This window comes from Notolabrus celidotus, chromosome 11, assembly GCF_009762535.1.
Source record: "Notolabrus celidotus isolate fNotCel1 chromosome 11, fNotCel1.pri, whole genome shotgun sequence".
Lineage (NCBI taxonomy): Eukaryota > Metazoa > Chordata > Actinopteri > Labriformes > Labridae > Notolabrus > Notolabrus celidotus.
This window is the reverse complement of record NC_048282.1, coordinates 29,510,798-29,538,775: the sequence shown is the minus strand read 5'-3', so window position 1 is coordinate 29,538,775 and position 27,978 is coordinate 29,510,798. Positions and strand designations below refer to the sequence as shown.

The window sequence follows — 27,978 nt, the reverse complement described above, 5'->3', positions numbered from 1 at the left end:
TCTGTGCTATAAATAACACATTTTAAGATGGAAGCTTGGGGCCATAAATAAATGGACTGTGGGCCGTGATTGGCCCCCGGGCCGTACTTTGGACATGCCTGGTCTAGAGTCATCTATATTTGCTTTGATTTGGTTTTTTTCCCAACCATAGTAATTGTTTACTCAGAACTTTACCAAATATGTGTTAAAATAAGTACTCAACTTCATTCTAAGGGGAGATTAAGGTTTTTTGGGGGCTTTCAGTTTAACATTCGCTGTTATTGCTGCCCCTGTAACAGATAGAGTCTAAACATTCATTTCAATAAAATTCTTGACATAATAATTTCAGGAAAAAAACATCACTACTCGGTCTTTGCATAGATGTAAAACACTTTAGAGGCTTCAATAAATACATATTTAAATAAATTGTGACAATTTGAAAACACATGTTAAATACCTGCTCTCTACTTTCAGGATAAGTTAGACACCACCTCTCTGCAATAACAACTAAAGTCAGTAACTATGGCTGGCCAAAAGGGTCTAGCTCAAACTCCAACTACAAGTGTTGTTTGTTTTCACAAATTAAACAACATGAGACTTGTTGTCTTTGGTCAAAACTAGGCTTACTCTTTCCCCTTATCCCAGTCTCTGTGCTGAGTCAGAGAGCTGCTGACTGAAGCAGCATCTTTAAAAAACACATTAGGATGTCGTCTATCTAGCAAGTACATAAAAATATTCCTCTATATCTCAAACTATTTCTTCATTATATAGATTATTTTAACAATCAAAAATGTTTACATTTCACACCTCAAAGGTTGAGCCTGTCATAACCTTTCAGTTCTGACAGAGTAACCTCGTTTTTTTATAGTCATTTCTACAGGGAGTTATCAAAAATGCCCGACCAAAATGCCTCCAGACATTCCAATAATAAGATCAGTTAGATGTGCGATGTAGCGTTGTAATCACTGGTTTTCCATAAACTCCAGTGTGGTTAGTTTAAAGCTGCACATCAGCTGCAGTCATCTTTAGTTGTTTGCAGATATGTCTTGAACAGCTGCTTATAAGATGGGTCATTTTTATTGGTCTGTGCTGAATCAGACTGAATCTAAACTCTCTCTTTGGTCGAATGTGAAAATAAAACTTACTTGTGCAGATTTTTCTGGTTCTTAGGATAAGGAGACAAATTAAAAGAATAGTGCATGAGATCCCAGTGGTGCAAAAGTAAAATCTATCAGAGGGATCCCTTTCTACTTAAAGACATGAACTCATATTTCCCCCTGAGGTTTAATCACATTGTGCAAATACTAGACACAGCTGGAGGGACCAGTGTCTTCACCTTCAGTTCACCCTGATACCTGCTGTAGTGTCCGATGTCCTCCTTCTCTCTGTGTCCACCACTGATCTTAGTCCCTGCTGCTCTCTACTGAAACTGCCCCTTGCCCCCCTGCTGCTGCTGCTGCTGCTGCTGACCCCCATCCTTTGGAGGGAGATGACTGGGATCGTCTGCAAAAGGAACAGCTGGAGAAAGAGAGAAGGAAGAAATCAAACATTTAACTTTATGTGGCAGCAGAGACAGATCAGTTCACCTTCTTATTGCTCACTTTCCCTCTATGAGCCTCACTCACGTATTCAAACATATTAATTCTCAAGCTGTTTCAATGGCTGTGTTATATTTTCAGTCTTTCCTAAAGATCATAACTTTCAGAGTACTGGTATCGAGCATTTGTGCTGAACTTTTACAAACATGTTACACCAACATCTTTTGTAGATACATGTGTTTTAGACTCATCATTCATATTTTGTCAGTACAAACCTTTACATCCCTGCTGGAGAAACCTTCATGCCTAACTTTCTGCTCATGATCAGTTTTTACAATAAAACCGGTGAATGTTTGAGCCCTTGGGTGTTGAACTGAACGCACCACCAACATTTAATCATCTGTAATTTAGTGTGATGAATTTGGTAATGATCAAATATTCACTGATTCCACATCAACACCCAGCAAGGATAAAATATATTTTCATGAGCACCAACTTATCGTCGCTGTCGGGCAGAAACCTCATATCTCCATATTTCATCATTTTGTTTTTTTCCATTAATCAATACAAAGGATCTTACTTTATGTCTGTCAGTCGGCTTTCTAAAATATAACCAATCTGTTTTGTTTTTTTAAAGCGTATGGTTAAAACTTATGCACTGTTTAGGTATGTGAAGAATGTGTTCATTTTACTTCCTGGAAAATAGTGGTGTTGGAGATACAAAGTTCCTGCCCAGCAGAGAAGTCACATTTCCCTCCTGGTGCATGTGTCGTGTCTCACCTCCCCTCTTTGCTCTGCAGTGATCTTCACCAAGAAGTCCAGAGGGAAATATCTGGCTCTTAAGCAGTAAACTGTTTCACTATGCTCATTAGGCTGTTTGGCTGGCTGGTTGCCAGCTTTGTCTGCTGTTTGGTGTTAAGCAGGTAGTGTGCGGTTGTTTTTCTACAGCTTTTGTTTTCTTATGAAAATGGCACCTTGACAGAGGTGAGAATGGAATCAGTGCAGTTACAGATGAAAAAACTAAAACTGTGAGAAGGAACATACTGAAACACACGGAGGAGTTGCAAAGGTGATAAATGTCTGTGGTCCTCTGTAAAGGTGAAGAGCTGCAGAAAAGAACATTTTCAGCTTGACTTACGGTTCTGAAACTGCTGCGCTGTGTATCTAGTGAGAAGGATCCCGAATCCCTCAATGAGGGCGAGTAAAATTCCTCCCATCATTGCAGAGCCCACCATAGTTAACGGCCCACCTGGAGGGAAAAATACACTTCACTGAATCACAGTTATTATGTTTGATGTGGTAAGGTACAGCACATGCTCTTCATACTTCGTGCAGCTAGGATGGCACCAGTCAGTGCACCGCTCGTTATCGAGTTCCAAGGATCCTCTTTTCCTCTCAGGCGGACTAAACCACAGTCGATTGTGGAAAAGAGTCCGCCCCATACAGCAAAGCTACCTGAAAGACCAAAGAACACAAGCCGGGTTTGTGTTGCAGACTGAGTTACATTGTTATGATCAATTCTGTGAAATAACTGGGAAACAATTACCCCCATATATCAAAACCGATGCAAGTAAATCATCAAAGATATTCTGAAAATTTGACATATGATGTGCCTTAATGATATCAAGATTCAAAGAGCTAAAGTAAAGGTTACGGCTCCTCCTCACCTCCAATCTGTGGAGCTCGTATTCTCACTGCGTTTGCACTTCCTCTCAGTCTGTGTCCCACACCCTGAAACATGACAGCAGTGTTGAAATCTGCTTTTACAAAAACAAAACTAACACAAGTCTAAAAAAGTCATTACTGTAATTACATGATGAACTCACTGCAGGGGCGTTACGAAAGCCCTTGATGGCCTGGAACACCCCTCCTCCAATTGTACCCATGGTGAATGCTCCTCCACAGTCATCCACAATCCTCCAGGGACTGCATTCAGAAGACAGTTCGGGAAAAGACAGGATCAAATATGAGACACTTATCCTTTGTGATGCAACTTCTACACAACTGATTGCAGCAAGTTCACAGCTTAAAAATATGTTTAAACAGGGTATAGTATATTAATCCTCAAGGCGACTAAAGCTCCTGTGGGGGGTTTTCAGCTGCTTATGGAACAGACTGAAATGAATGCAGATATTTTTATGAACTATCAAAGCAAACAACACCATCAGCATTAAATTTGATTCTTTCTATAGAAGTATTTTAATGCTTTAAGCTCTTGCTGCTGGGTAGGTGTCAGATGAAGTGATAAACTACATGCAGTGGAAAAAAGCCCTTTTGAAATATTTTACAGCAGAGCTTGAGTGATGCATTTGATTGTTTAAATAAAGTAGGATGAGATTATTTGTGTTGCTGTTGCTACACACGTATAGGCCATGTGATCAGACAGTTTCAGGGACATTCTGTATATTGGGCTAAAGTGGTTTGTTTCATACGGGACCTCAATTGTCCCGTATATTGACTATTAACTCTAGTAAATACAGCAGACTGCACTCTACAGATCCTAGATCAGATAAAACGGCAGTGGCATGTGCCAATCACACTGCCTGTCATCCAATCACAGGCCCTCTCAAATGCGCCAAGTCCTGCAAAAAAGTGTGGAGAGGATTTTCTCTCTGATGGCCATTAAATGGTCAGACACAAGAAACAGATGCAGCACAGAGCTGATCAAAAATGAACTTCAAATATCTGTAAACTGTGACTTGTCATGCAAGGACTTCTCTCTGGCTGTGCAAAGGGACAAAAGACTGCTTGAGTCAGTCAAGAGCAGCAAAAAGTATCCATGGAAAAAGTACATTTGTTGAGTCATACTCCTCTTTTGCATTTATTTTTTCTTTTGCCTGTTTTTTGATGTAAAGAGCCAAATTGTGGTTTCTTTGAGGTTTATTCATATGAGGTTACATAATGATACAGTAAGGATTAAAGGGGATATACACACTTTCTGCATTTCCAGTTGAATCAGAATATGAATACACGCTGAATTCACACATCATGCTCACACCACCATGGCACCGTGCACCTGTCCCTTATTTAGTAGTGAGAATGTTGGCAACCCTAGTACCATGACATATTGTAGATAAACATAATATATTTAAAGGCACTGTGAGGAGTTTTTCACCAGCTGAGAAACAGACTGAAACCAACACTGATGCCTCTTTATGACCTTCAAAAGCAAACAAAACCATAAACAACAACACTGATACCTTTTCTGTTGTCATTTTTAATGCCTTAAACCCCTCAGAGGGGGTAGGTGTCAGACCACATGATTGACTTTTAGCTTTAGAAACATCCTTTTACGGCTGTTTTCATGGCAAATAATCACATTGAGTGATACATCTGGCTGTTAAAAGACAGCAGGGTGAGGTTTTTGTTGAAAACACTGCTTTTGCATGTACAGAACAAGAGATAAGAGGTATCATTTTGTCCACAATGGGGCACCAAAATTGATACAAATCAAAAGTTCCTCACAGCAGCTTTAAGGACAAGATAGAATATGTTGTTTAATCTGTATGGTTGCACAAACCATAGTACAAATGTTAGTAATAATAACTAAGGATGACTTCTGTGTACTAGAAACACAGACATATTCATGCACGTCTTAACCATAGGGTCTTGACCACAGGTCTTGACTGAAGGTGAGAGCAGGTATTATTGATGCTGCACACTGACCTTTTATACAGTCTATGATACTGACCACAGCTTACAGCTCTCCCTGCCTGCCCGGTGACCTAGCTTGTCCGGCGGGCAAACTGTCCACTCATACCACACTCTGAATATGTCCTTAAGAAGGTAAAACCGGTGATGCATACATATAATATGAAGGGTGAAGTCAAATAAGTCAAACTAATCTCACCAGGGTTCACGGGCATACTCCTCCATGTTTGTTGTCGTCGAGCGCTCAACGTGACGTCATCATCCTGCGCCCCGTGTGCTGCATTGGATAGTCGCATCGTCCACTCTGCTCGACGACCAGAGGGGTGATTTCTCTTCAAATTCAGGTACATTTGAACTGATTTAATTGATTTCTGAAGTTGAAGTGATGTCTTTAAGGGTTCGGTGTTGTAATGTGGTGTTATAGTAGCGCACATGTGTCTCTGTGTTGCTTTAATCACTCAGTTGCTGCATCAGAATAACCGGGCAGGCGGTGCAATTGTTTTCTGGAAATAAACAGCAGAGGATTTCGAAAGGCATAATGAGTCCCTTTTAAATGAATACGAAGTTTCCCCAAACCTGATCACAGTGAAATAGCTTTTCAGCAACAGCTAATGTGTCCTCTGAAGCCTTAAGGTACAAGAAGGGACACTGAATGACCTGACGGAAGTACTTGAAATGTTTGGGGTAACCTTATACAGTCTATGGGGGTAACATGTTTCTGCAGTGGGTTGTGTTTCTGTCCTCGTCAAATACACCTCAATCCAAAGCTATGGTGGCCCTGAAGGACAAAACACATTTACAAAAGATGAAACACTTTTACAAAGTTGGAGACAAATTTACATTTTGGGAAACATTTTTACATTTTATTAAACAAAATTACATGAGCAAAACACTTTTACCAAGGCCAAAACAAATTTACATTTAAGGAAACAAGTTTACAAAAGATGAAACACTTTTACCATTGAGTCTGACTCCGTTTAGCCTGATGTGGTCTGAGCCCGTTTCATCTGAATTCTGACACATGATAAAGGTTTTAAGAAGACATGATGCTTTGTCAGCTGAGGTCTGACACCTCTCTCTGATACCAGAGGATGTCTTAATATGTAAGCCATGTTCATCTCCGTTTGGTTTCTCTCCATCAAAACAAACTAAAGACCTCTCACTCGATCACTTCCGGATCACTTCCGGTATTTGGTACATTCCCTTTCCGTAAAGATGAAATGTTAATTTGTTTCAGAAACGGTAAAAGTGTTTCATCTTTGTTAAATTAGTTTTCTTAAATGTATATTTGTTTTGGCCTTGGTAAAAGTGTTTTACTGATGTCATTTAGTTTTATAAAATTTAAAAATGTTTTTAAAATGTAAATTTGTCTCCAACTTTGTAAAAGTGTTCATCTTTGGTAAATTTGTATTGTCCTTCAGGGCCACCATACAAATAATCCTTTTTTTTTTTTTTTAAGAGCTTTCTTTCTTGCAACGGAAGGATACTGCAGAACTAAATAGTTATCTTAATGCTGACATGTTTAAGTTTTATAGTATTTAAGCTGTCTAAGTTACAAAAAAGATACTGGGATTTCAAAAAACATCAGCTGTAATTTATGGATATATACACATAAAGTTTTCACTAATGTCTGCAGGAAAAATGCGATCAAAATTAGATTTAAAAAAAAAGAAATATTAATATTGTAACTAATTTGTCTCTGTCACGTGCATACAGCAAACATTCAGAACATTAAGCAGGTAAAATGTCAAAAATTGTGATATTATGATTGCTGAACAAAATAATAACTAAAAAAGATTAAGACGTGTCTAAAATATATGTTAATTTTTAAGAAGAGGTTGTAGGTAAGGACCGGTATGGACCCAATATATTGCTTTAGGGTTTCAATCATGCATTTTATTCATTAGGTACTATATTTTCAGGTTTAGGTTCAGGTTACTTTTTTTGTACCAATAGGTAAACTTGTTCTGCAGCCAGTGAGATATTAGGTCATTACAGAGTTACAAGGGTTAGGGTTATATGTGAAAGGAAATGCTATTGCTTGTTCTGCTCAGTAATAACAGCAGGAACAAAGCTTTTTTTTGTACCGCTTTGTTCTGCACCTAGGGACTAAAACCTGTCATCCTGAGTGAAGAAGCTGAAACTCGTTGTGCAAATGGTGTGATGCACATTTTGGTGCTGTATTGCAGGGATTGCACACAAACAATCTTTTTCCACCTTATCTGTCTGGGTTGTTATATCTGCCACTTGTAAGTGTTGTGTGGCTGTGTCTTTACACCTGTCCTCTTGATGTGTTGTGATGTGTCATCTGACTGTATGGTTGCACCTGAAGTCCTGATTTGTAGGTCCTATAGAAGCATGAATGTTCATTTCAGTTTCAACTCCTCTCAGCACAAGTGTTTGTGTTAAATACCTCCTAATGTATACAAATCTCCCCCACAAGAAGAATTCAGGGGTGAAAGATAACATCCCCTTTTTTAAAGTTGTGTTTTTTGGCCTGTATTGATAGGACAGTTGGAAGGAGACAGGAATGATGTGGTAGTAGAGAGTGGGGCAGACATGCAGCAAGGGGTCATGGCTGGGAGTCACAACAAGTGACCGCTGAGATGAGGATCATAGCCTCTGTGCATGGGGCACACTTAAGCTACTGGGCCATCTGGCGCACTGCCACCACCTGTTTAAAACTAAAAAGTATGTTAGGCCCTGTTTATGACCATTTTTATGTTAAAAATTAAATCACTTCAAAAATGGCAGTCACTATATCCAACTGCCATTTTCCCCCATCACATTCACTGTACAATAACAAATCAAATCTAAATCCTACATCCTGAAAATAAGAACAAATTAACAGCATCTAATCAAATATCGAGAGCTATTATTATCTTTGGATCGTTTGGTATGTCACATGTATTTGGACAGGGGATATTATCCGTGCACTCATGCTCCCAGCTGTTCAAAGCAGTGGTTGTAGTTTTTCAGTCCTGGTTGCATCATGAATTAATCCTCTCTCTCTCTCTCTCTCTCTCTCTCTCCCTCTCTGTTACAGGATGCCGCTGCCCGCCGCCCTGCTGGCCCGCCTGGCCAAGAGAGGGATTGTTAAACCTTCAGACCAAGGTAGCTGGAAACATTTTACAAGAAAATCCTGGGCTTTAAGAGCATCCCTCTGTATGTTTGATTTATTTTTCATGTAATGACTTTCTTCCTCCAATCCATCCAGAGGTAGATGAGGAGATTATTGCAGAAGATTACGATGACAACAATGTAGATTATGAAGCCACCAGAGTGGAAAGTCTACCGCCGAACTGGTACAAAGTCTTTGATCCTGCCTGGTACGTATATACACCATTTCTTCACTGTGCTCCTACTGTTCATATATGAACTCCATTAGTCAGTTTGATTATAACCTGATCTTGTTATTTCTGCAATTTCAACTCATTTTTCTTCTGTTTTATCATCTACCCACAGCGGTCTTCCTTATTACTGGAATGTGGAGACAGATCTGGTGGCCTGGCTTTCCCCGAATGACCCAACATCAGTGGTTACAAAAGCTGCCAAGAAAATTAGAGGTATGGTTTTACTAATGCCTTCTTCAGTTTGTACTTTTTGATAACAAGTATGTGATTAATGCTATCCTATCATCACCGTAGTAATCTGCTATCATAAACTTGTGGTTGTTAACTCACAGATCATTCCAGGTGTGATCTTAGTTTGGTTGATAATTGAATTATGTAATCATTTTTTGTTAAATCCTGTCACTTTCTCTTCATGGATTAATTATTTTCAGCAGAGGGAGGTGATGAAAGGAATGACAGGCCGTTTGAGAAGATAGAAAGAGAGCGAGAACGTGAACGAGAGCGGGAGCGAGAGAGGGATCGGGAAAGAGAACGGGAAAGGGAGCGCGATAGGGATCGGGAACGAGACCGAGAGAGGGATGAAGGGAGGGACAGAGACAGAAGGAGGCCGAGGAGAGAGGACGCTGCACCGTACGGTAAAAACAAAAGAGGTAATGTTGACATTTTTATCAGATAATACACAACAGTTAACACATCAGTGGTGCTTTTTTCATGAAAGGATGATACATATTGATTTTCTTTTAGGTAGAAAAGATGACGAGATGGACCCCATGGATCCAAGTGCTTATTCTGATGCTCCAAGGTAAAGTATTCATGTGATATTAAGCTTCTATAATGTTTGGAGATGTGAGAGAGACCTTGAACACAGAACCAGTCGGTTCAGTCCAACCATCAGAAGTCAAGCACAGAAAACTCTTGTATTTTCCTACAACTCCCATGATGCAACTTCATGCATCTTTCAATTTGAGCTTCCCTGCCTAGTATACAGCTACACCATTTAGTCCTTATATCCTGGACTGCCTGCAGACATTTTTATACAACTATTTTTGACAGATTAACAGTGGTACTGGTGTAAAATTGCACAAATGTCCTTCTCATATCCAAAATCCAAACATTTATTAACACAACTTATTCATCTTCTCATCTTTTCAGGGGCACATGGTCAAGCGGCCTTCCCAAGCGTAATGAAGCAAAGACGGGCGCAGACACCACCGCAGCCGGGCCTCTCTTCCAGCAGCGGCCGTACCCGAGTCCAGGCGCTGTGCTTCGGGCGAACGCAGCAAACCAAATCCCCAAGGAGTGAGCGGGGTTCTCCGGAAACAACCGCAGAGAAAGTGTGCTGTACAGTTTTTGTCCTTTGCTTACTTCTTGATTTGTCAGTTACAGAATGACACCTCTTTTCATTCTATTTGTATTTTACAGAACTTGTGTCTGAGTGTTTTATAAAACCTGTGTGCTCATCCTCTGCTCAGACATGAAGAACAGGTGTAAATATGTTTTTATATGACATTAAGATTGACGTTTGTGTTGTTAGGATGACCGTTAACAGACTTAATTTGCTAATAAATTCAAAGATTTCTGTAAAAGTGGCTCAACTTTTCTTTACAGTGTGGTGTTTGGTGTTATAACATCACATACCAATATACGTATTTACAATGATTTATTACAAAATGCAATGTCTTAAAATCTTAAATCCATTATTTCTGAATATTACAAAAAGAAAAGTTTCTGATGGGATGAGAAAACAAAAAAAAGGAATTGAACTAAAGGTGACATAACGATGGATCAGTGGTCTGCTGCTCCTACATAGTGACAAATACAGTCATAGTCCAAAGTGAACACCTTCTCCTCGTGTCGGTCCAGCTGCACCATCGCTTTGCACTTGTTCTTATCTCGCTGTAGAATACGGCCGACCTGAATCAACAAATGGAAGAACTGTTATTAGAAATGGTGCAAACGTGTTGTAACATGCTGCAGGTGAGGTGATAGTTTGCTTACCTGTCCTCTGTACTCTCCCAGTACAACCATTATGTAGTCATTTTCACTTTTTGGAATGATGGTTTCCAGCATGTTCTGCTTCACATCTGTCACAGAGAGAGAGCAACAACAGAGTCATTTAAAAGCTTTGATAACAGTAACCATGCTGACACTCAGAGGAAACATAGTGACCTCTTCACTGCTGGTTCAGTAGATACTTCATCCCACTAGTTATATTCCGAGCTTGGTGATGTATAAAAAAACAGAGTGTGTGTTCTTTGCACTAACTCTCTACAAGTTGAAGTACTTAGAAAATTTGAAAAACTGCAGTGGGAGCTCACTTAACATAAGTTGCAAACTAAAGACAACAGTGTACAAATTAGGGATGTAAATTTAAAGTATTTTCCGTGATGGATCTTTGGAAATGTTAACAATCAATTATCGATTAATCATTAAAAAAAACCAAAAACGTTTTCCGTGTCAAAAACAAAGCCAAATGTGTTTTTCCTCTGAATCAAATTTTCCTTCACGACACAATGTATATAACTGACAGTATTGAATAGCTACGGATCTTATTGAGGTGTTCAAAATGTTAAACACACTGAATATCAACATTTGGAGCAGGCTCATAATCTCTGCGGACATACAGTCATAAAAGTGAAGGCTCAGACTTCAACATGTGGATTTACTGCAACAAGAGACCTGAACAGAAACATATTTCAGACTCAGTGTCCAGCTTTCTGTCTACTTGTTCATATTGAGATAAATAAGCATGTGTACGTTGTCAGGTGTCAGCCGGGAGAGCAACCGGGTCATAATCAGTCCGGTAGCAGAGAAAAAAAGCGCTCGTGGAGACCTCTCAGTCAGCCGCAGCCCCAAGCTGAGTGCAACACCTTTAATCATCTGATTCACATCGAAACATGCTTTAAACTTAAAACACCTCCCTGATAGCTGAACAAAATATAAGACCACATAATGTTTGTTCCACGTGATAGAAAATCAGAACACAAAAATGTGTTTGAGTAAGTTCTTAACAATCAATTAATCAATACTCGATTATTTGTTGACATCCCTAGAACAAATTGAAGTCAGTGTTCCTGTAAAAACTTGTAAAAGTCACCCATTACCACGCTCATTTGATGTGTGCTCTTTAAGGTTTACAGCAATGATTAAATGTCTTTGAGTTTTGAGTTATCTGGACAGAGAAGCACCTTGAAGTTGTTTGAGCTCTGGGATTTTTATACAACTAAAAGATAAAATAGTTGATGGATTAAAAGTAATTGAAAATAAAAGAGTTAGTTGGAGCCCTTACCGGCAGTGAGGGAAAAAATTTCACCTTGCTTTCAAAAAACAAAAAGCCTCTATTGCTCAACCATTCAATATGTTATACATCTCATTTGTTCATATCCACAGAAACCAAAGTTAAAAGCTGTTTCTTCTAATGTCAGTCTGGGTTTAGCACATCCAAAGAAAGCTAGGTGAAAAGACGGGTGTGATATTTTTTTATCAGGAAGTCATGAAAAGAAATAAGTGTTCCTGGTATATCACACTGTTTCTTTAAGACTAAAAACTCTCATATAGGTGTTCTGGATTTTTTGGTCGATTATTTTTCATTGCACACAAAAAGGTTCCTTTATTATGTTCTCAAAAAGCTGGATCCAAAGAGGCAGATTTACACCAACTTACTCATGCGGCAAACTGAATAACTCCTTGCCTTTACAACCCAAGCAACTCAGCTTTGTTATGTAAGTTCACAGACACAGTTACAACACACTGTGCACATTTTTTCTACAACCTTAATTAGGAATTAAGAACACTGAAGAGAGAAAACTAACACACACAGAGAGAGTGAGCTGGCACTCATGACTCACCGTCTAGCAGTCTTCCCTCTTCAGTTCGACACACACATGTACCCGGTGTCAGGACGTCCTCCACACGCATCTGAAAGAAAACAAGCTGGGGACTTAACAGCTGTAACATTTCTAATTCTGCAGCTTAAGATATGCTGCAGTACTCTACAACTGACTGTGTATTTGACTGCTCCCATTTCAGCAGAGTGAAATTAATCCAGAATCACAAACAGATTGAATGTCAGTGCAATGAAATGTAGATGCAAAAGTAAGGGGATTAAAAACGTGTTGGGTATAATAAAACTCTCACAGTTAGTGGATCTTAATAAACTACTTAACTACGCAGACACATACAGAGGGCGCTTCAACAATCATTTTGTTTGTGGGCGGGGCATCATTACCTTGGAGTTGTAGTATCGCCCCCCTTTGAAAGATTTGTCTATGAAGCGAACTTTTAAGTCTCTCTGCAGCCAGGACGGGGGAGCCGGCGGACGCCTTGCTTCTTTCACCGGAGGTTTTTCTCTACAGCAGAAACAGAACAAATCACCAGAACGCTCACTCAAAGAAAAAAAACACGAACACATAAGTTATTGAAAATTAAAACTTGGTACATGGTCAGTATGATGTCGGCTCATCTCTCTCTGGAGTAGTACCTGTCTTGACTTGATTCCCTGTGCTTCCTCTTCCTTTCATCTTTCCTGTCGTCTCTTTCTGAAGATCTGTGTTTCTCCTCTTTGCCATTCCTCTCTTTCTCCTCCCTCCTCTGTTGATCCTTCTCTCGCTCTCTCTCCTTTTCTTTCTCTCTTTCCTTGTCTTTGTGGGCTTTACCGAGGCGACCTGGTGGATGGAAATAATAGCATGGCATTGAGCAGAATGTGGGAAACATTAGAACAGTGTATCCGAGTGGAAGAGCTTCAGCTCTTGGAAGAAGGCAGCTTAGAGTACTGAAACTAAAGGGTGAGCATAAAATGTGGTTTTCAGTTTTCTTACTACATGAAGCTGAAATGTCATCAGACTTAAGGAGAAGCTGTTTATTAACCTGATGATTGATTGTTGTGTGGTCTATAAAATGTCAAGACATTGTGGGAAAACCAGGCTTATTGAGATGAGAAGCTTTAGACTAATCTGAAAACTCTGAAATTAAAAAAGAAACAAATAACTTAAAATTCAGTAAACTGTAGCAATACTGCTTTTATCATTACAAGTCTATTCTACAAGTAGGCAAACACAATTTTGGCATTTAGGGACCTCTAAATATTACATGATCTGATTTGGTCATAAGGGACAACGAAATCAATGTTTTGTTTGTATAAAGATCTGTTCTTGTAACTGTTCTTCAGAGGGACTTACTGAGGTCTTTGCTGTATTTCTCATATTCTTTGCGGACAACCAGTTTCACAGCATACTGGCTGATTGTCACCGTCTTGCTGCCAATAGCCAGCTTCACCATGACTCGAGCGTTGTCTGGATCCAAGCCTTCAATCTGCAGCACATAAATATTGACAACAGGAGTTATTTAGAGAACACAAAAGATGGAGATCAAACTGAGAGTTGTATGGATTCAAACTGTTTTTTTCATGAGATGACTGCATGTCAAAATCTCACCTTGCCGTACAGCTCTTTATGTGGCCCTGATGTCACCAGCACAAAGCCGCCTGGACCCATCACAAGCTCCTCCTCCTTCACTCGCTCCTCGCCCGGTTTTGGCGGACGCTGATTTTTGGTGGGCTCCAGGTCCTTTATTGCTGCACGATCGGCGCCAAGACCCAAACCTTTAGGACGGAGCTGGTGTTCGATTGGCTTCACGTGTCTGCAGCAGACAGAGAACAGAATTAAATCATTAAAAAGAAAAAAAGAAAGAAAAGAAAAAAAAAAAAAAAGAATTAAATCATTAAACACAGATGTGTACGGTGTATGGCTGATCTCCTCAAAAGATTGTTTAGTGTTAGGAGGGATGCACCGATCCGATCCTGGTATCGGATATCGGCTAGATCGGACTCACAAAGCTAGATCGGATATCGGTGACAAGGGACCAATATATAGTGTCGATCCATATGGCAGATCTATTCATCTCAGTTCTATGCTTGTCTGTGTTTACAATATCTATTGGTTATGATGATTAACTCACCAGACTGCTGGTACACATTTATAATTTATAATCTCTTCAATAATGATACTATCAGTTTAAAAATGTTTACTTTATTTTGATTTACAAAGTCAGAAAAGCCTGAAGTTGCCAAAACATGATTCTGTCCTCACATTAAGGAATAGAGATTGTTAAATCAATACCGGGATCGGATCAGCTAGTATCGGTATCGGCAGATACCAAAGCCCAGGTATCGATATCAGGACCTAAAATAAGGATCGGTGCATCCCTATGTGTTAGCCATGCTTTTACAAAAGTGGTCTTTTATATGATTGCAAGTTAGTTCACTGTTAGGTTTACTGTTGAGCATATGAACATCTAATCCCTTCAAATGTACGAATTTCAAACAATGATTGGTAGTCACTGCCAGATGCAAATATGTACAGCACTGTTAACTGTTGTCCTGTTGTGTCTGCATGTGTCTTCTTTAACATTTCCTCATTGCTGCTTCCTGATTGTCCTGATCCATGTATTTTATGTCCATGGACACTTTCTCAAAAACTGTCATATTATGTCCTTATGTAGCTTTTAGTCATTTTTAATCGTATGGTGCTATTTGTACTTTTCTTCTCTTTTTTGTTTGTTTGTGTTTTGGTTTCTCCTCTACCTTCTTATTTTGATTTTATTTTACTCTATTTTATCTTTGTTTAATCTTGATCTTTTTAGGGAGCCTTTTTAACATCGGGCAAGGGACTACGGATGTAAACTAGCCTTTTGGCTAACTCTGGCATATTTACAGAAGTGTTAATTAATATGCATGGTCCTTTTAAATAATAAATAAATAAATAAAATAAGAGCTGTCGCATCACTCTGTACAATTATATTTTTAAGTGACAGATTGTTTACAAAATAAAATGTCATAAAGAAAAACCCTCATACATTCCAAGAGCTCATCTTAGAGCTTATCTTCATGCCAAATTATAAGATATTCTGAAGCTTGAACTAAGAAGGTTTTGCAAACAAATAAATCAGTTATTCAAATAGTAGTCAGTTACTTTGTTGGTTAACTTGTTGATTGTTTCAGCTGGAAATTAAACAACACGTTGGTGTAATCCAAGGTAAGGTCCAGGTTGTTACTTACTGTTTAAAGGTGCGTCCGATGCCTTCCTCTTTGTTCCAGCCCATCCCTTTAAGCATAGCAATTCCGTACGCCTCAACGGGAATGCTCTCATAATCTGCCTCTGTTGACTGATAAACACAAAAAACAATATTGTCTCTCAGAAAATAAACATTAAACGCTGAACTCAAGAAATACAGAAACCACAGTGTTCATCAACAAGAAAGAGCCAGGGCTAAATGAGGTGCTTATGTAAACTTTGACCTCTGGAACTGGAGGCAATGGACAGAGCAGCAGTTTATGATGCTGGTCTTACTCAGCCCTTTGGCTCCAGGCTGTCAGACGACTCATCCTAAGCTGACTAAAGTCACCAGGCAGCAGCCACAGAGACCTTCAACAGAGCAGTGGCCCTGCTCATCTCTGTCTCTGCTGAAGGCTGTCCTCAGAGGGAAGCTGGGAGCAGAGGAGAGTGCACTGAAATGAGCTCAGGGCACACTGAGCCAGTTTCCCCCTGACAGACACATCGACTGTGACTGAGAGCAGATATGGGATGACAGTGACGGGGGCGTGAGGCATTTCATAAAAAGAAACAGAAAAGTGGTCTGATTGGTCGCCCGCATGTCTCTGGGGAGACCGTTGACGCCTGTCTGCCGACATAACCTTTCTGTATCGTAAACACACGCATGCGCACATCTGAGAAGACGCATGGGTGTTATTCTGCCAGTTGACCGTCAGCACTTTCACACACTCAAATTTCAATCTGAGTCAAAGTAGCCTGTCTAGTAAACATTCTGTGTAGTCAGGCATTTTCATATGCTCATTGAAATGCATCTCTAGCAGACTGTTTTATGATTAACATGTCAGGCGCCATTCATAAAAATAAAATAACTTCAACCCTGGGAGCCATGACTTCATAAATAAAACATCTCGCAAATGTATTTAGGCAGAACAACAAACAAACGCCTCAATGAAACTCACAGAGGAAAGAATTTACATGAATATGTATGATGGAACAGTAGGAGAATAAAACAATATCGGCTGGCATTTTGAAAATATAGAGGAAGTATTTCCAACAAAGCGCAATAGGAGAAGTTATAAAGAAAAACTTGAGGAAAACTCATGAATTTGGTCATTTGGTTCTTTTTCTATCCTTTCATTTCAGAGAGTTTAATGAAGGTGTGATAAGTGTCTTCTTCTTCACCTTTTCAAATTCCTGTTATGTTTGGCTGTACATTTTACGGCTTGACTGTACATCCCATGGCTTGACTGCCAAACACAGCAACAAAAAACAAACATAAGAAACGTGGGTAAGCTTGAAATGCAAAGGAAAGGCACACTGGACGAATCCTGGTTTGTCAGCAGGGGAAAAAATACTTAATAATAAATGCCTAAAGACCAAAAAGTATAGGTCTAAAACCTGTTTAATGAACACATGAGAAAAAAATAATGTTGAATGAAGAGTGTCGAATGTTTAAACCAAGAAAACCCTCTCTTAGACCCAGCCACTTTTAGTGGTTCATCTCTGCTTCAGACTTCAGGTTACTTCTGCCTTAAACTTCATATTACTACTCACAGATTCAGGTCGTAGATCCACCTTCACATGGTCCCCATCCTCAAAGCCATCCGGTACTTTGTTTTGCATCAACAATGGGATACTGAGGTTCAGTTGTCTCTCAGACTGAGGCCCGTTCTCCCACTGCTCCAGCTGCCTCCGAGAGTCTACAAGCAGGATTTGGAGAGAAAGCATGAGCTTTGTATGACAGCTGATGATAGTTTCCAAACTCAGAGTAACACTTAGGGTTGCCAACCGTCCCGTATTAGCCGGGACATCACGTATATTGGGCTAAATTGGTTTGTTTCGTACAGGACCTCAATTGTCCCGTATATTGACTATTAACTTGTAAATACAGCAGACTGCACTCTACAGATCCTAGATCAGATAAAATGGCAGATCATGTGCCAATCACACCGCCTGTCATCCAATCACAGCCCCCCTCAAATGCGCCAAGTCCTGCAAAAAAGTGTGGAGAAGACTTCTCTCTCAAGAAACAGATGCAGCACAGAGCTGATCAAAAATGAACTTCAAATATCTGTAAATTGTGACTTCTCTCTGGTTGTGCAAAAGGACAAAAGACTGATTGAGTCAGTCAAGAGCAGCAAAAAGTATCCATGGAAATCTTTTTCTTTTGCCTGTTTTTTGATGTAAAGAGCCAAATTGTGGTTTCTTTGAGGTTTATTCATATGAGGTTACATAATGATACAGTAAGGATTAAAGGGAATATACATACTTTCTGCATTTCCAGTTGCATCAGAATATGAATATATCACACATCATGCTCACACCACCATGGCACCGTGCACCTGTCCCTTATTTAGTAGTGAGAAAGTTGGCAACCCTAGTAACACTGCATTATATTTTCTAAATGTACACACCTTCAATGAGTTCCTTGACAGCCTGAGAATCCACAGAGTCGTTTTCCTGGACCGTGTCTTGTGTTTTGCCTCCACTCCCCTCGCTGTCCCCGGCTCTCTCATGTTTGAACCAGCGGTTCTTCTGGATCAGGGGGATGATGAGCTCCTTGGGCTTCTCAGATGGTTTTGTACTGCAAGACAGAAACAAGTCAGCGAGCTAGCAGCCAAGGCAATGCTGAACAATGTTTACTTCATTATTTAACACAGCTGACAAGCACATTCTCTACACCAAGACCACGTTGACTTCAAACAGACTCACTTATAGTATTGATTTAGTTGCTAACTGCTGACAGTTTCAGTAGAATGAAATAACCGTTCCACTGCTAGTTAGCATTAGCATACGAAGCCTACCTTTGCAATTCGTTTCGGTCGATTCCGATCAGATAATCCCTCTCGTCGCTCTTTAATCCAGTCTCACCAGCTGAGGGTTTAAACTTGCTCACTGTTTTAGTAAAACCAAACGACACAGCCGCTGCTTTTTTCTCTCCCTGGTCCCCAGAAGCTCCTGGAGTGGATGCACCTGTATCCTCCGCGAGCGACGCCATCTTTGTTTGTAACTGAACAGAAGCAAAACAAGGAATTCTGGGAGTTGTAGTTTTTACGTCAAGATTGTTACGTGTGAGCCTGGTGTGAGCCCTCTCAAGATACCACAACTCCCGTCGTGCATCAAAATGAATGGCACAACGACCGGTCAACTCAGAGAGGATGTATTAGATATTTTCCATTTAACCCTGCTGTTATGTTAAAAAGTTCAAAAATCTGAAAAAAAATGTGTTAAAATAATTAGTTCCCATTTCTAATGTCACAGTGGATGAAAGGCTAGTGGTATTCAGACGTTCCTTCCATTTTAGGTAACATATGCCTTCCAAACCAGCTAAATGCAGCATACAAATCTGGGCAGCATGTGACAGAAGAGGTGTCTCTTATTTATTTATCAACATCACGACATAAAAAAATAATAATAATAAAAGTAAAATAGAATAAACAAAAATCTATGCCATTTAAACTATAGTATTTATACGCAGGGCTTTTCAATGTACATTTTAAAAAGTTTGAACATGAATTTAATTTTAAAAAAAAAACGAGTGAGTTATCCTCATTGAACCATGATCTGTGAGAATTAAAGAACACCATTGCACTACATTTTGATTTAATGGTTACTAATGGAGTTAATAATAAGATTAAAAAATGTTTATTGGGATTTTTTGGGGTTCTGACACTTTTGGATTATTAAATATGCCCTGGGTCAAGTTGACCCAGGAACATTATTGCTGTCCCTAAGAAACGAACATTTTAGGATGGTTGAATTATTTTTACTTTGCAATATCAGAGTTAAAGTAGTTTATAAAGAGTTAGAAATAAATATCAATATTGGCATAACATAAATAGGTTTGCATTTAGTTATAATAAAAATAGAACTTCAGAGAAAATATAGCTTATTACACATCTAAAATACAATTTGTGATTACATTGTAGGTGTTGTAGTATACATTCTTTATTATCGGTGTGTTTCTTTATAAATGTTGCAACATGTTTTCGTGTGCTTTTTTCCCCAAAAAATATTTCTAGTTGTGTCTTCAGAAAGGGGGAATTTGTGTGTATAACATAGTTTATTTCCATATAGCTTGCAAAATAAAACTTTTTGTTTGTCAAACATATGAAGATAATTTAAGATAATTCTCACAGCTTTCCAAATTTCTGAATTATTACCGTGATCAAATGCCACTCATTATCGCTAAATAGGATACAAGAAGTTTCATTTGATGAACTCCATCTGTGATTTGGTTCTCACGCCTTTAAATCCAGGTTGTAACTCGTAAGCGAAAAGTGATGCTGCTGATGCAGGTACGGAGGCTGGGAATAATAAGGGGCGGTACTTTTAACTCTTTTATTCCCTCCCCTTTGTGCTCCTTAACTTCTCAAGATAACCTTCGCATGTGCCTTCTGTCGTACTTTCTTTCATCGTAAAGTGCCTTTTGGAAGCCTGAACACCAACCCGAGCACACTTTCTCATGGGCATCCCAGCATCTATGTAATCTAATCTGATCTAATCTTCGGCAATTGACGCTCCGTGCTCTGATTGCACTGCGACTGCAGTTCAATGGCACCTCTGCTCGGACACACGGACACCATCGACGTCTGTCTGTTCGCGTAATTGTTGCGCTGGAATAATCCAACAAATAAACCCGTAATTAAGTAATCTACGGCATCCATCCAGCGAGGATTAGAAGGAGGGATCTGAAGCGGGGAAAGCGAACATGAAGGTAAGAAAGAAGTCCAGCACTTATTGTCCCATATGCAAAGACTTCCTCTCAAGTTAAACAGGACATATGACTGATATGTGTCCAACGCGTTATTTTGCCTTTAGCAGTGCAGCAGCTGCTAAATTTGTAAGCGTCCACTGCCAGATTTGCCTGATAGTGTGTCTGTGTGTGTGCATGTGTGGACGTGAGTGTGTGTATTATTCCCTCTCTCTCCTCTCCTCTCCTCTCCTCTCCTCTCCTCTCTCACTCTCTCTCTCTACAAGATCCCACAGCTCTCAGAGCATCACTGTCCAAATATCCCGTCAGCCGTGCGCATCGCCTCTCTTTGACTTTCTCTGGGATACGATACTCATCATCACTGCATTCCCACGCTGCTTTTTTTTTGTCATCACACACACCAGGCTGCCTATTTGTATTTTTTTTTAAACCAAGAAATATTGTATTTAATTAAGTGCATGCTCAGTGTTTAACCTCAGCCGGGTCAATGTATATAGACGCGTTCAAACGGATCCTCTTTGAAAGGATAAACTGCTTGAAGAGGATGTGTGTGTGTCAGCGCCAGGGCAGGTTAGTATTTCCCTAAATATGAGAAATTTGAGATTCTGTTGTGTGTAACCCAAGTGTGTGTGTGCATGTGTGTGTGTGTGAAAGAGAGAAGCTGACAGGATGTGTGTGTGTGTGTGTGTGTGTGTGTGTGTGTGTGTGTGTGTGTGTGTGTGTGTGTGTGTGTGTGTGTGCATGTAAACTAATCAGCCAGTATGTGAGAGTGATGATGGTGGCAGATTTGAGGGATAAGTGTCATTTTGACAGTTGAAGTTTACCTTTGTCAACAGCAGGTGGTCATGCATGTGTGTGTGGGTGTGTGTGTGTGATCCAGTGAACCACTCTTCAGGTTTGAAAAGTTTGTTCTGATCTTTTATTTTTCAATCCAGGATGTTATTTTTAACCCCTTTTATCTCCAGCTGCAGAATCATACAAATAAGATGGAAACAGGTAGCACATGTTCTCTGCACCTGTGCCCATGTTGCCATAATATGCACTCTGACTTGCAAAATGCACAGTGTAGTTCCCAGCCAGGTGTGAGTGCACACATGTCTACAGTGTACACGAGTGTCTCACAGCTGCGCATGTGTTTATGTGTGTGTAACGGGTTGTTTAGGGCGTGTCCCTGATTTGAAGTGATGGATGTGTGACCCTGACTTAATGGTGTGCATTGCTGTGGTTTTTGAGAGCAGTCAAGGTTATGCTGTTATTATTATGAATCATTAATTTGTTGGAAGGAGGAGAAGCAGAGACATGTGGTCTGTTAGAGTGTCCACACATGCTCTCATGCTGCTCCAGACCTCACACTGTTTTTCTCCTCTGTCTCATCATGTATGGGCCCCAGCAGCTCCTGATTTGCACTTTAACTAAAAAAAAAGCCATTTATTCTGGGTTTGTCGTCCTTTCATATCAATTCTCGGTCCAAGTTTGAACTGACAGTAAGTGGAAATACATGTCTGTGTTCTAACATGACTCCACTCAGAGTGGAGGATGAAGTGAGGTGCATTTCTCCTCTGTAGTAATGCACGTCAGCTGGGACTACTTGATTGTCTAATTATGTACCTCCTGTGTCCTTCGGCATCATGCATATTCATGCTGCTTTTTAAAGGTGTGGTGAAAACAAAGTGTGCACGTGTGTGTGGTCCATGTGGTGTGTGTGTGTGTGTGGGCTCTGTTGTGTGATGTGTATATGTGTGTGTATGCATGGTAGTTTACCCTTGACAGGGCAGGGCTACGCAGGCACATTCTCCCATCTGTGGTCCAAACCTTTGCTCCCAGCCACTGCATTTGGATTCTGCAGTTGTACCCTGCTCTATTCTTAGTTCTCAACAGTTCATGTGGAGTCTGATGTGAGATTTTAACAACAATAACAACAACAACAACAATATTACCACACTGGAGCCATGCTAGACTCATTCAATTACTGAAACAAGTATCACAAATGCCCCTGATATATTACAGCCCAAATGAGTATAATGGAGTAGGCTAGTCATTAAGCAGACTTGATGGCCTAATGTTTCAGCCCTCCTAAACTTTGTCTTGTGTCTTCTAAAAAAAAGTAGCCTTTACATTAATAAAGTATATTATGGGTACCACATGTTGCAACTGTTCGAAAGAAGAAAAGAAAAGCAGGTTTTAGGTAAATGATCATGTGACAATAGAAAAGAAAAACAGTGACATTTGCCAAAGCAAACAAATATTAGCAACTAGAATGTTCCAGTCCCACATCATTTGGCTGTATACTTCTGTATGTTAGCTCAGATGATAATAAAATGCTGGGGAAAAAGACAGTTTGATGTTAAAAATCTGTGTTTCTTCAGTGAACAGACACCAGAGGGGCTGCTAGCCAAACTGCGGCTGTTAGCTTGCATCAGATTAGATTGATTCAAGATGCTCAGCTTGAATTAAGCTTGAAGAGTCAGGCAATACAACCATTACATCTATACAGGCTCAATGGTGCACAACTGTTGAAAATTAAGACTAGGTTTATTTTTCTTATCACAGGGATATAGGAGGGGTAACCTACTCTCTATCTGCAACAGCCAATTACAGTACTTAAGGTTGCTCTATCCGCTTGGGTATTGCTCAAGCGGCAACCTCCGGTCTAAAAATATGAGTCCAATGCGGAAGTGCTAAAAACTGCAGTTCATCGAGGATCCGCTTGAGGCTGGCTCCGGAAGTACCAGAAACTACATACACACCAATTCAAAAAAGCCGATCTTTACAGCAGAAATAAACATGTTTGCAGCCTGGTACAAAAGACGAGTGTAGTCTGGATAGCTCATTTCTCATTCGGCACACACTGTATCGAAGATATTTAGATTACAAGTCTTCCAATGAGAGGGACAGCTGACTTGATTGACAGGCGGGAACACTGTAGCTGTTGGCTAGGAGTCTCAAAGCCTGCCTCTTTACGTCACAATTGCTCAACAGCAGCAATATGGCTGCCGCTGCCGATTGGCCTCAAAACAGCGCTTCAGAAACAGATGGGTGACGTCACGGATACTACGTCCATATTTTATATAGTCTATGGTATAGCTCTGTGATATTTTTGATGCCATATTGGTTCCTAAAAACATTGCATGAGAACAATTACTCTTATATAGTTGAAAAGCAGCCCTAGTTTAAGTTAAATAATCATTTGACCATAGCAAACAACAACAGGTATATTTTATCAGGTGAGCAAGGTTAATGAAAGAGCTTCCAAAACAAAAAAAAGCACAAGGAAGGAGTTTAATGTGAAAAAAAAATCAGGGTTTCTTTGACACTTTTAGTGGACAGACGTCTAGTCAAGCTATAGCTAACATTAGCTTATGTTAGCTTGGCTTAATTCTAGATTCCCTGCTTTTAAAATAAAGTTAGAACTCCTTCAGTGTTGCTGAGTCCAGCAATACAAATATTATCTTCAAACAGGCTCAGTAATGTACCGCTGTTGAAAATTTTGAACATGTATTTTTTAATTATCACAGTGGTGGTGGAGTGGTAGCCTACTTGTTATAAGCTAACCCTCAAGTCTTGTGTTTTAGGTTAGCATCGTTGCCGTATTGGAAATGCTGACTCAACCTAACTTTCGGTTGATCTAGCATGAGGAGAGGTGGAGCTGAGGCAGGCTTTTAGTTTCCTCACTAACAGCTACAGTGTGCAAGCTTGTCAGTCAAGTCAGCGGTGCCACTTTAATGTAAAACTCATAACCCTACATTCTAATCATAGTTTACATGCAGGATTTTCAGCTGTGGTTGAATTTTTGTTGTGTTTTAACCTTTGGTGATCTTTAACTCTTCCAGTGTCATAATAATGTAAACTTAGACAGGAAGTGTTAAAGAACACAAGGCCACAAACAGGCTGAGTCATTGAGAAATCAACACGTATGGCCTTGCTCACACTTTCACAATATTGAATTATCGCCCCTGGATCGTGATACATATTGGTATTTCCTCGTTCTTGCCAATACCTGCCATTCGGCCTGTGTGCACTGAGATTCAATTTGGATCGGATAAGCCTCTGTTAAGTGGTTAGACTCTGACTGAGGTAGCGAATCAATAACTAATCAATGATAGTGTGAGGAGTTACAATTTACACTCTTCCATATTTGAAATGTCAAGACGGCAATGAATCCATGTATCCTTGAGTCAGATGTGAGTTGGACAACTGGGATCAATATCAGGTGGTGAGACAGGCAGGCAGGAGCAGGCGAGGGTCACCTTCATCCATCCCTACTGAATCAGCAGTATCTCTCTTACACACACACACACACACACACACGCACACACACCCACACAAACACACACACACGCACACACACGAAGGCCTGCTTAGGTTACCAAGCTGCGACCTCACAAAAATGCTCATTATAGTGAACTGAACCCCCCCCTCCTCTCTCTCTTTTCCTTATGAATAATACATTTTGTTATTACGATTTCTGCCGTTCCTTTATAAGGTTACCACACCCAACTCTGTGTTGGTGCTAATGTTTTATTCCTTCCTCCTTCAGGTCTGGTTCTGGCTCTATTTTTGGCATCATCGTCTGTGTAATTTTACCTAATATCTTCCAGCTTTTTTCCATTTCCATCTCTCTTATCCGTCATCTCTGTTGAGACGCTGATCTGCTCTGTTTAATTAAACCGCTCCCTCCTCCAGATGAGGGTTCATCTCTGATCGTGGTGAGGAGTGTAATGCGTCCTGGCAGATTGAGTAAGATGACCTGTTGTTGTACCAGCCGTAGAGTTCCTCAGAAGAGCAGTGTGTACACAACATATCCCTCTAATGCGACCCCCCTGCCTTGGCCTTGATCCCTTTGACGTTTACAGATACCGTTTTCTGTAAAAGAGGACATCACTAAGCTTGTGTTATGCTATCAGGTGTGTGTGTGTATGGGTGTCACTTTAATTCTCAATACTCTTTTAATCTTACACTAAGTCCACATCAACACAAGAGGAGCTTTGATATCAAATCACACACTGGAATAGATTGTGGATTTATCGATGGCGTGCAGCGGAGAGTGACTTTTCTTCCCCTGTGTTCTTATCAGCTTTTTCATGTATACTTTATAATGAGTGAAGTGTTTCCGTGCGTGTGTGATAGAGGGAGACATTTTGTGTTTTGTAACCCACAAGCATTTAATCTTTTATTTTTAAATCTGCCTCTGCTGTCTGTTTTGTGTCGAGCTCTCTCGTGCCCTAGATTTGGGAGCGAATGAGCATCAGGGAGCTTTATTGCACCCCACGTTGCTCGCACAGTTTCAGTGTAAATATTTGGTGGGAGAGGTCAGGGCACGGATTTCAGATAAGACAGAGAAATGAAAGACCTGGGACAACGCCTCCGTCCTGTGCACTTCTTTTTGTCTGTCTGCCACTCCACAGCCTTTTAGTTTGGATGAATTACAGGTCAGCGGTTATTTAAGATGCCTTACTTGTCTCACCTCCAATCCCCCCTTGGGAGGATGTAGTGAGATTAGGAGCAGTGTGCCTCAGTACAGGTTACAGTGAAGTCCTGCAGTCTGCACTGAATACTGGAAGGTTAGCTTAGACTGTGTGTTGAAGTTTTCCAAACAGGACTATTGTGTAGTTTAACTATTCACTCTTTTGTTGCTATTCTTATTAAACAGTTTTCTTTTATTGACATGTCAAAAAGAGATAATTATCAGGCTTTATATTGACCTTTTGATAGCTTTTTTAGTAGCTTTACATGATTTAGAGCTCAAAAATGATTTACTTATCTCAGATTGGTGTTCTCATTTCAGCCTCTGCCTCTTTAAGGGGCCCCTAGCACTCTGGAAGCCTCCTCCACTGTTGCCATCCTACAAAGTCACTGTTATTAGGTTAACCGTGTGTTTCTCTGTTTGAAATAAAAAATTATAAATTATGACCATATGTTTTGGACCCCAAATCTGACCCGGGACTAGGGAGGGGCATCAGGTATCAGCCAGGTGCTGCTAGCGGGCACTGCATCTGTCTCAATCTTTATGTAGGTGTTTCTGTGACGCAGCAGCAACTTGGCATGCATGTTTACATTTTACAGCCAAGCTCAGTCTCTGGAAATATGTGTGTGGTAATGTGAGATTCAGAAACGGAGAAAATCTTCTTTTGTTTGCTAATGTGGTCAGCAAACAGCTTTAACACACTCTATAGCCACCGTCTGGCGAGAATACCGTAATACAACCAGGCACCGGTAAAAACGATGAAAAAATGTACTTTTAAAATGATAAAATATTCTAAGTAACTCTTCAATTTAATACAAAGTGAATGAATATTCAAATATTCGAAAATCATTGCCCATCCCTACCCGGGACGTTTGAAAAGGGACATCTTCTACCCTTTAGAGGAGATTCACCAATTGGTGATGTCACAATTTGAGCTAATCTTCTTGTGTGATTTTTGAACAAGCTGTTCAGAGTGGTCTGTAGTCTCATCCTGGTATCACTCTATCACACATCTACCTCACAATCTGAAACATTGCCAATGTAAGTATTGACATCCAACATCCATCCATCCATTCATTATCTTTACTGTTTATCGGGCACAGATTTAGGCCAATGGTTAAATTGTGCGCCCATATAGCGGGCGGCCTGCGTTCGATTCCAGCCTGCAGCCCCTTTCCCACGTGTTATTAGGGGAAAGGGAATTGTTATAGCATCAATAAAGGCGTGAGTGGAAACCTACAGCTCATTCAAGTTTTTATTAGATTGATAAATAAATTGAATCAATAGTGGGAAATGTATTAAGAAAGAACAGCAGGAAATCCAAACAACTGAGAAACTTCAACCTGGAATAAAATCTGTTAATTTTCTTTTCCAATTAGCATCAGCAATTTTTTCTGATGGTTAATATTCTGTTGAATGATCAAAATGAAAAGTTTCAGCTCTAGTATTTTTCACTGCAGCAAATGTCAATAATGATTGCTTCTTAAAGTTTACCTGTGGACCTGCAGCAGCCCTGCACATGCTCAGTAGAAACTCTATTATCTAACCAGCGGTCTGGCTTATAAAGAACTTCAATTCTTCTTTAGTTGTTTATTCACTGAGTGTGTCTGCAGAGAGACAAACAAATTGAGCTGTTGGGATTCTGGTCACATTGTAGCTGACAAAACACACAGCCAGTCCATCAATATGCTCGGAGAAATTCACTTTTGGGAAAGACAGCTGCCCTGAACTTTGAGTCAGCATGCATAAAATACCAAACACACACTCGCATAAATTCATGGAGCAGTCTAGCTGAGCTAATTGAACAGGCTAATTTTATTATCGCAGATCTCATTTAGAGCGGAAGCAGAACGTGGACACAGAGCGAGCATGGCTCAAACAAGTCAAACCAACAGAAGCTTTCACAGGCGTAAAACTTGACTCGGCTGCTCAGGCGGTTGCAGAGAAGCTGTTCAGTGATGAGAACATTTGGAAAAAGATCGTCAGACTGAGCTGAATTAGAGCAACATCTTGCTGCAAAAGCTGATTGCATTAAAAGTTTCTTATCTTTTGGAGAAGTTTCTCCCAAACTCTGGTCTGTGGTCAAAGCCGATTATGTCAGAGAGCGATCTACCAGCTGAGAGACGGCTTTGATGGGGATGAGGGCCGGCATCTAGATAGACATCGGGAGCACAGGGAGGATCACGAGAGCTGACAGTCACTGCTCTCCCCACAAAGCCTCAGTAATGTT

At 40.2% G+C, this 27,978-nt stretch overlaps 4 protein-coding genes across 6 annotated transcripts in view; 2 read left to right on the top strand and 2 right to left on the bottom strand.

Annotated features, from left to right (window-relative positions):
• Positions 1–101: 101 nt before the first annotated feature.
• LOC117821502 (mitochondrial import inner membrane translocase subunit Tim17-B-like) lies at positions 102–5,866 on the bottom strand. Of its 2 annotated transcripts, none has more exons than XM_034695826.1 (6): positions 5,368–5,866; positions 3,344–3,443; positions 3,185–3,248; positions 2,844–2,972; positions 2,656–2,766; positions 102–1,497 (listed from the first exon to the last, which is right to left on the bottom strand). In XM_034695826.1, the coding sequence occupies exons 1-6, from the start codon at positions 5,391–5,393 to the stop codon at positions 1,400–1,402; spliced, it is 528 nt and encodes a 175-aa protein (XP_034551717.1). In that variant the 5' UTR covers positions 5,394–5,866; the 3' UTR covers positions 102–1,399. The 2 variants fall into 2 exon arrangements, with proteins under 2 accessions (XP_034551717.1, XP_034551718.1); XM_034695827.1 differs by lacking the exon at positions 5,368–5,866 and adding an exon at positions 5,184–5,276.
• On the top strand, positions 5,382–10,107 carry pqbp1 (polyglutamine binding protein 1). 2 transcript variants are annotated; one of them, XM_034695825.1, is made up of 7 exons: positions 5,382–5,512; positions 8,215–8,282; positions 8,386–8,497; positions 8,634–8,734; positions 8,956–9,171; positions 9,266–9,323; positions 9,674–10,107. In XM_034695825.1, exons 2-7 carry the CDS (start codon positions 8,216–8,218, stop codon positions 9,822–9,824), a joined length of 705 nt encoding a protein of 234 aa, XP_034551716.1. In that variant the 5' UTR covers positions 5,382–5,512; position 8,215; the 3' UTR covers positions 9,825–10,107. The 2 variants fall into 2 exon arrangements, with proteins under 2 accessions (XP_034551716.1, XP_034551715.1); XM_034695824.1 differs by having other exon boundaries at positions 8,953–9,171.
• Positions 10,108–10,164: 57 nt separating this feature from the next.
• Positions 10,165–18,596, bottom strand: gpkow (G patch domain and KOW motifs). The gene is made up of 11 exons (XM_034695823.1): positions 18,375–18,596; positions 17,985–18,154; positions 17,125–17,270; positions 15,576–15,682; positions 13,954–14,158; positions 13,699–13,831; positions 13,002–13,185; positions 12,750–12,870; positions 12,370–12,439; positions 10,520–10,605; positions 10,165–10,435 (listed from the first exon to the last, which is right to left on the bottom strand). The coding sequence occupies exons 1-11, from the start codon at positions 18,566–18,568 to the stop codon at positions 10,307–10,309; spliced, it is 1,545 nt and encodes a 514-aa protein (XP_034551714.1). The 5' UTR covers positions 18,569–18,596; the 3' UTR covers positions 10,165–10,306.
• Positions 18,597–19,918: 1,322 nt separating this feature from the next.
• The window catches only part of LOC117820935 (membrane-associated guanylate kinase, WW and PDZ domain-containing protein 1), a 61,694-nt gene continuing 53,634 nt past the window's right edge, over positions 19,919–27,978 (top strand). The window contains exon 1 of the mRNA XM_034694883.1: positions 19,919–20,287. The gene's annotated coding sequence lies outside the window, so the exon portion shown is untranslated. The remainder of the gene's footprint in view (positions 20,288–27,978) is intronic.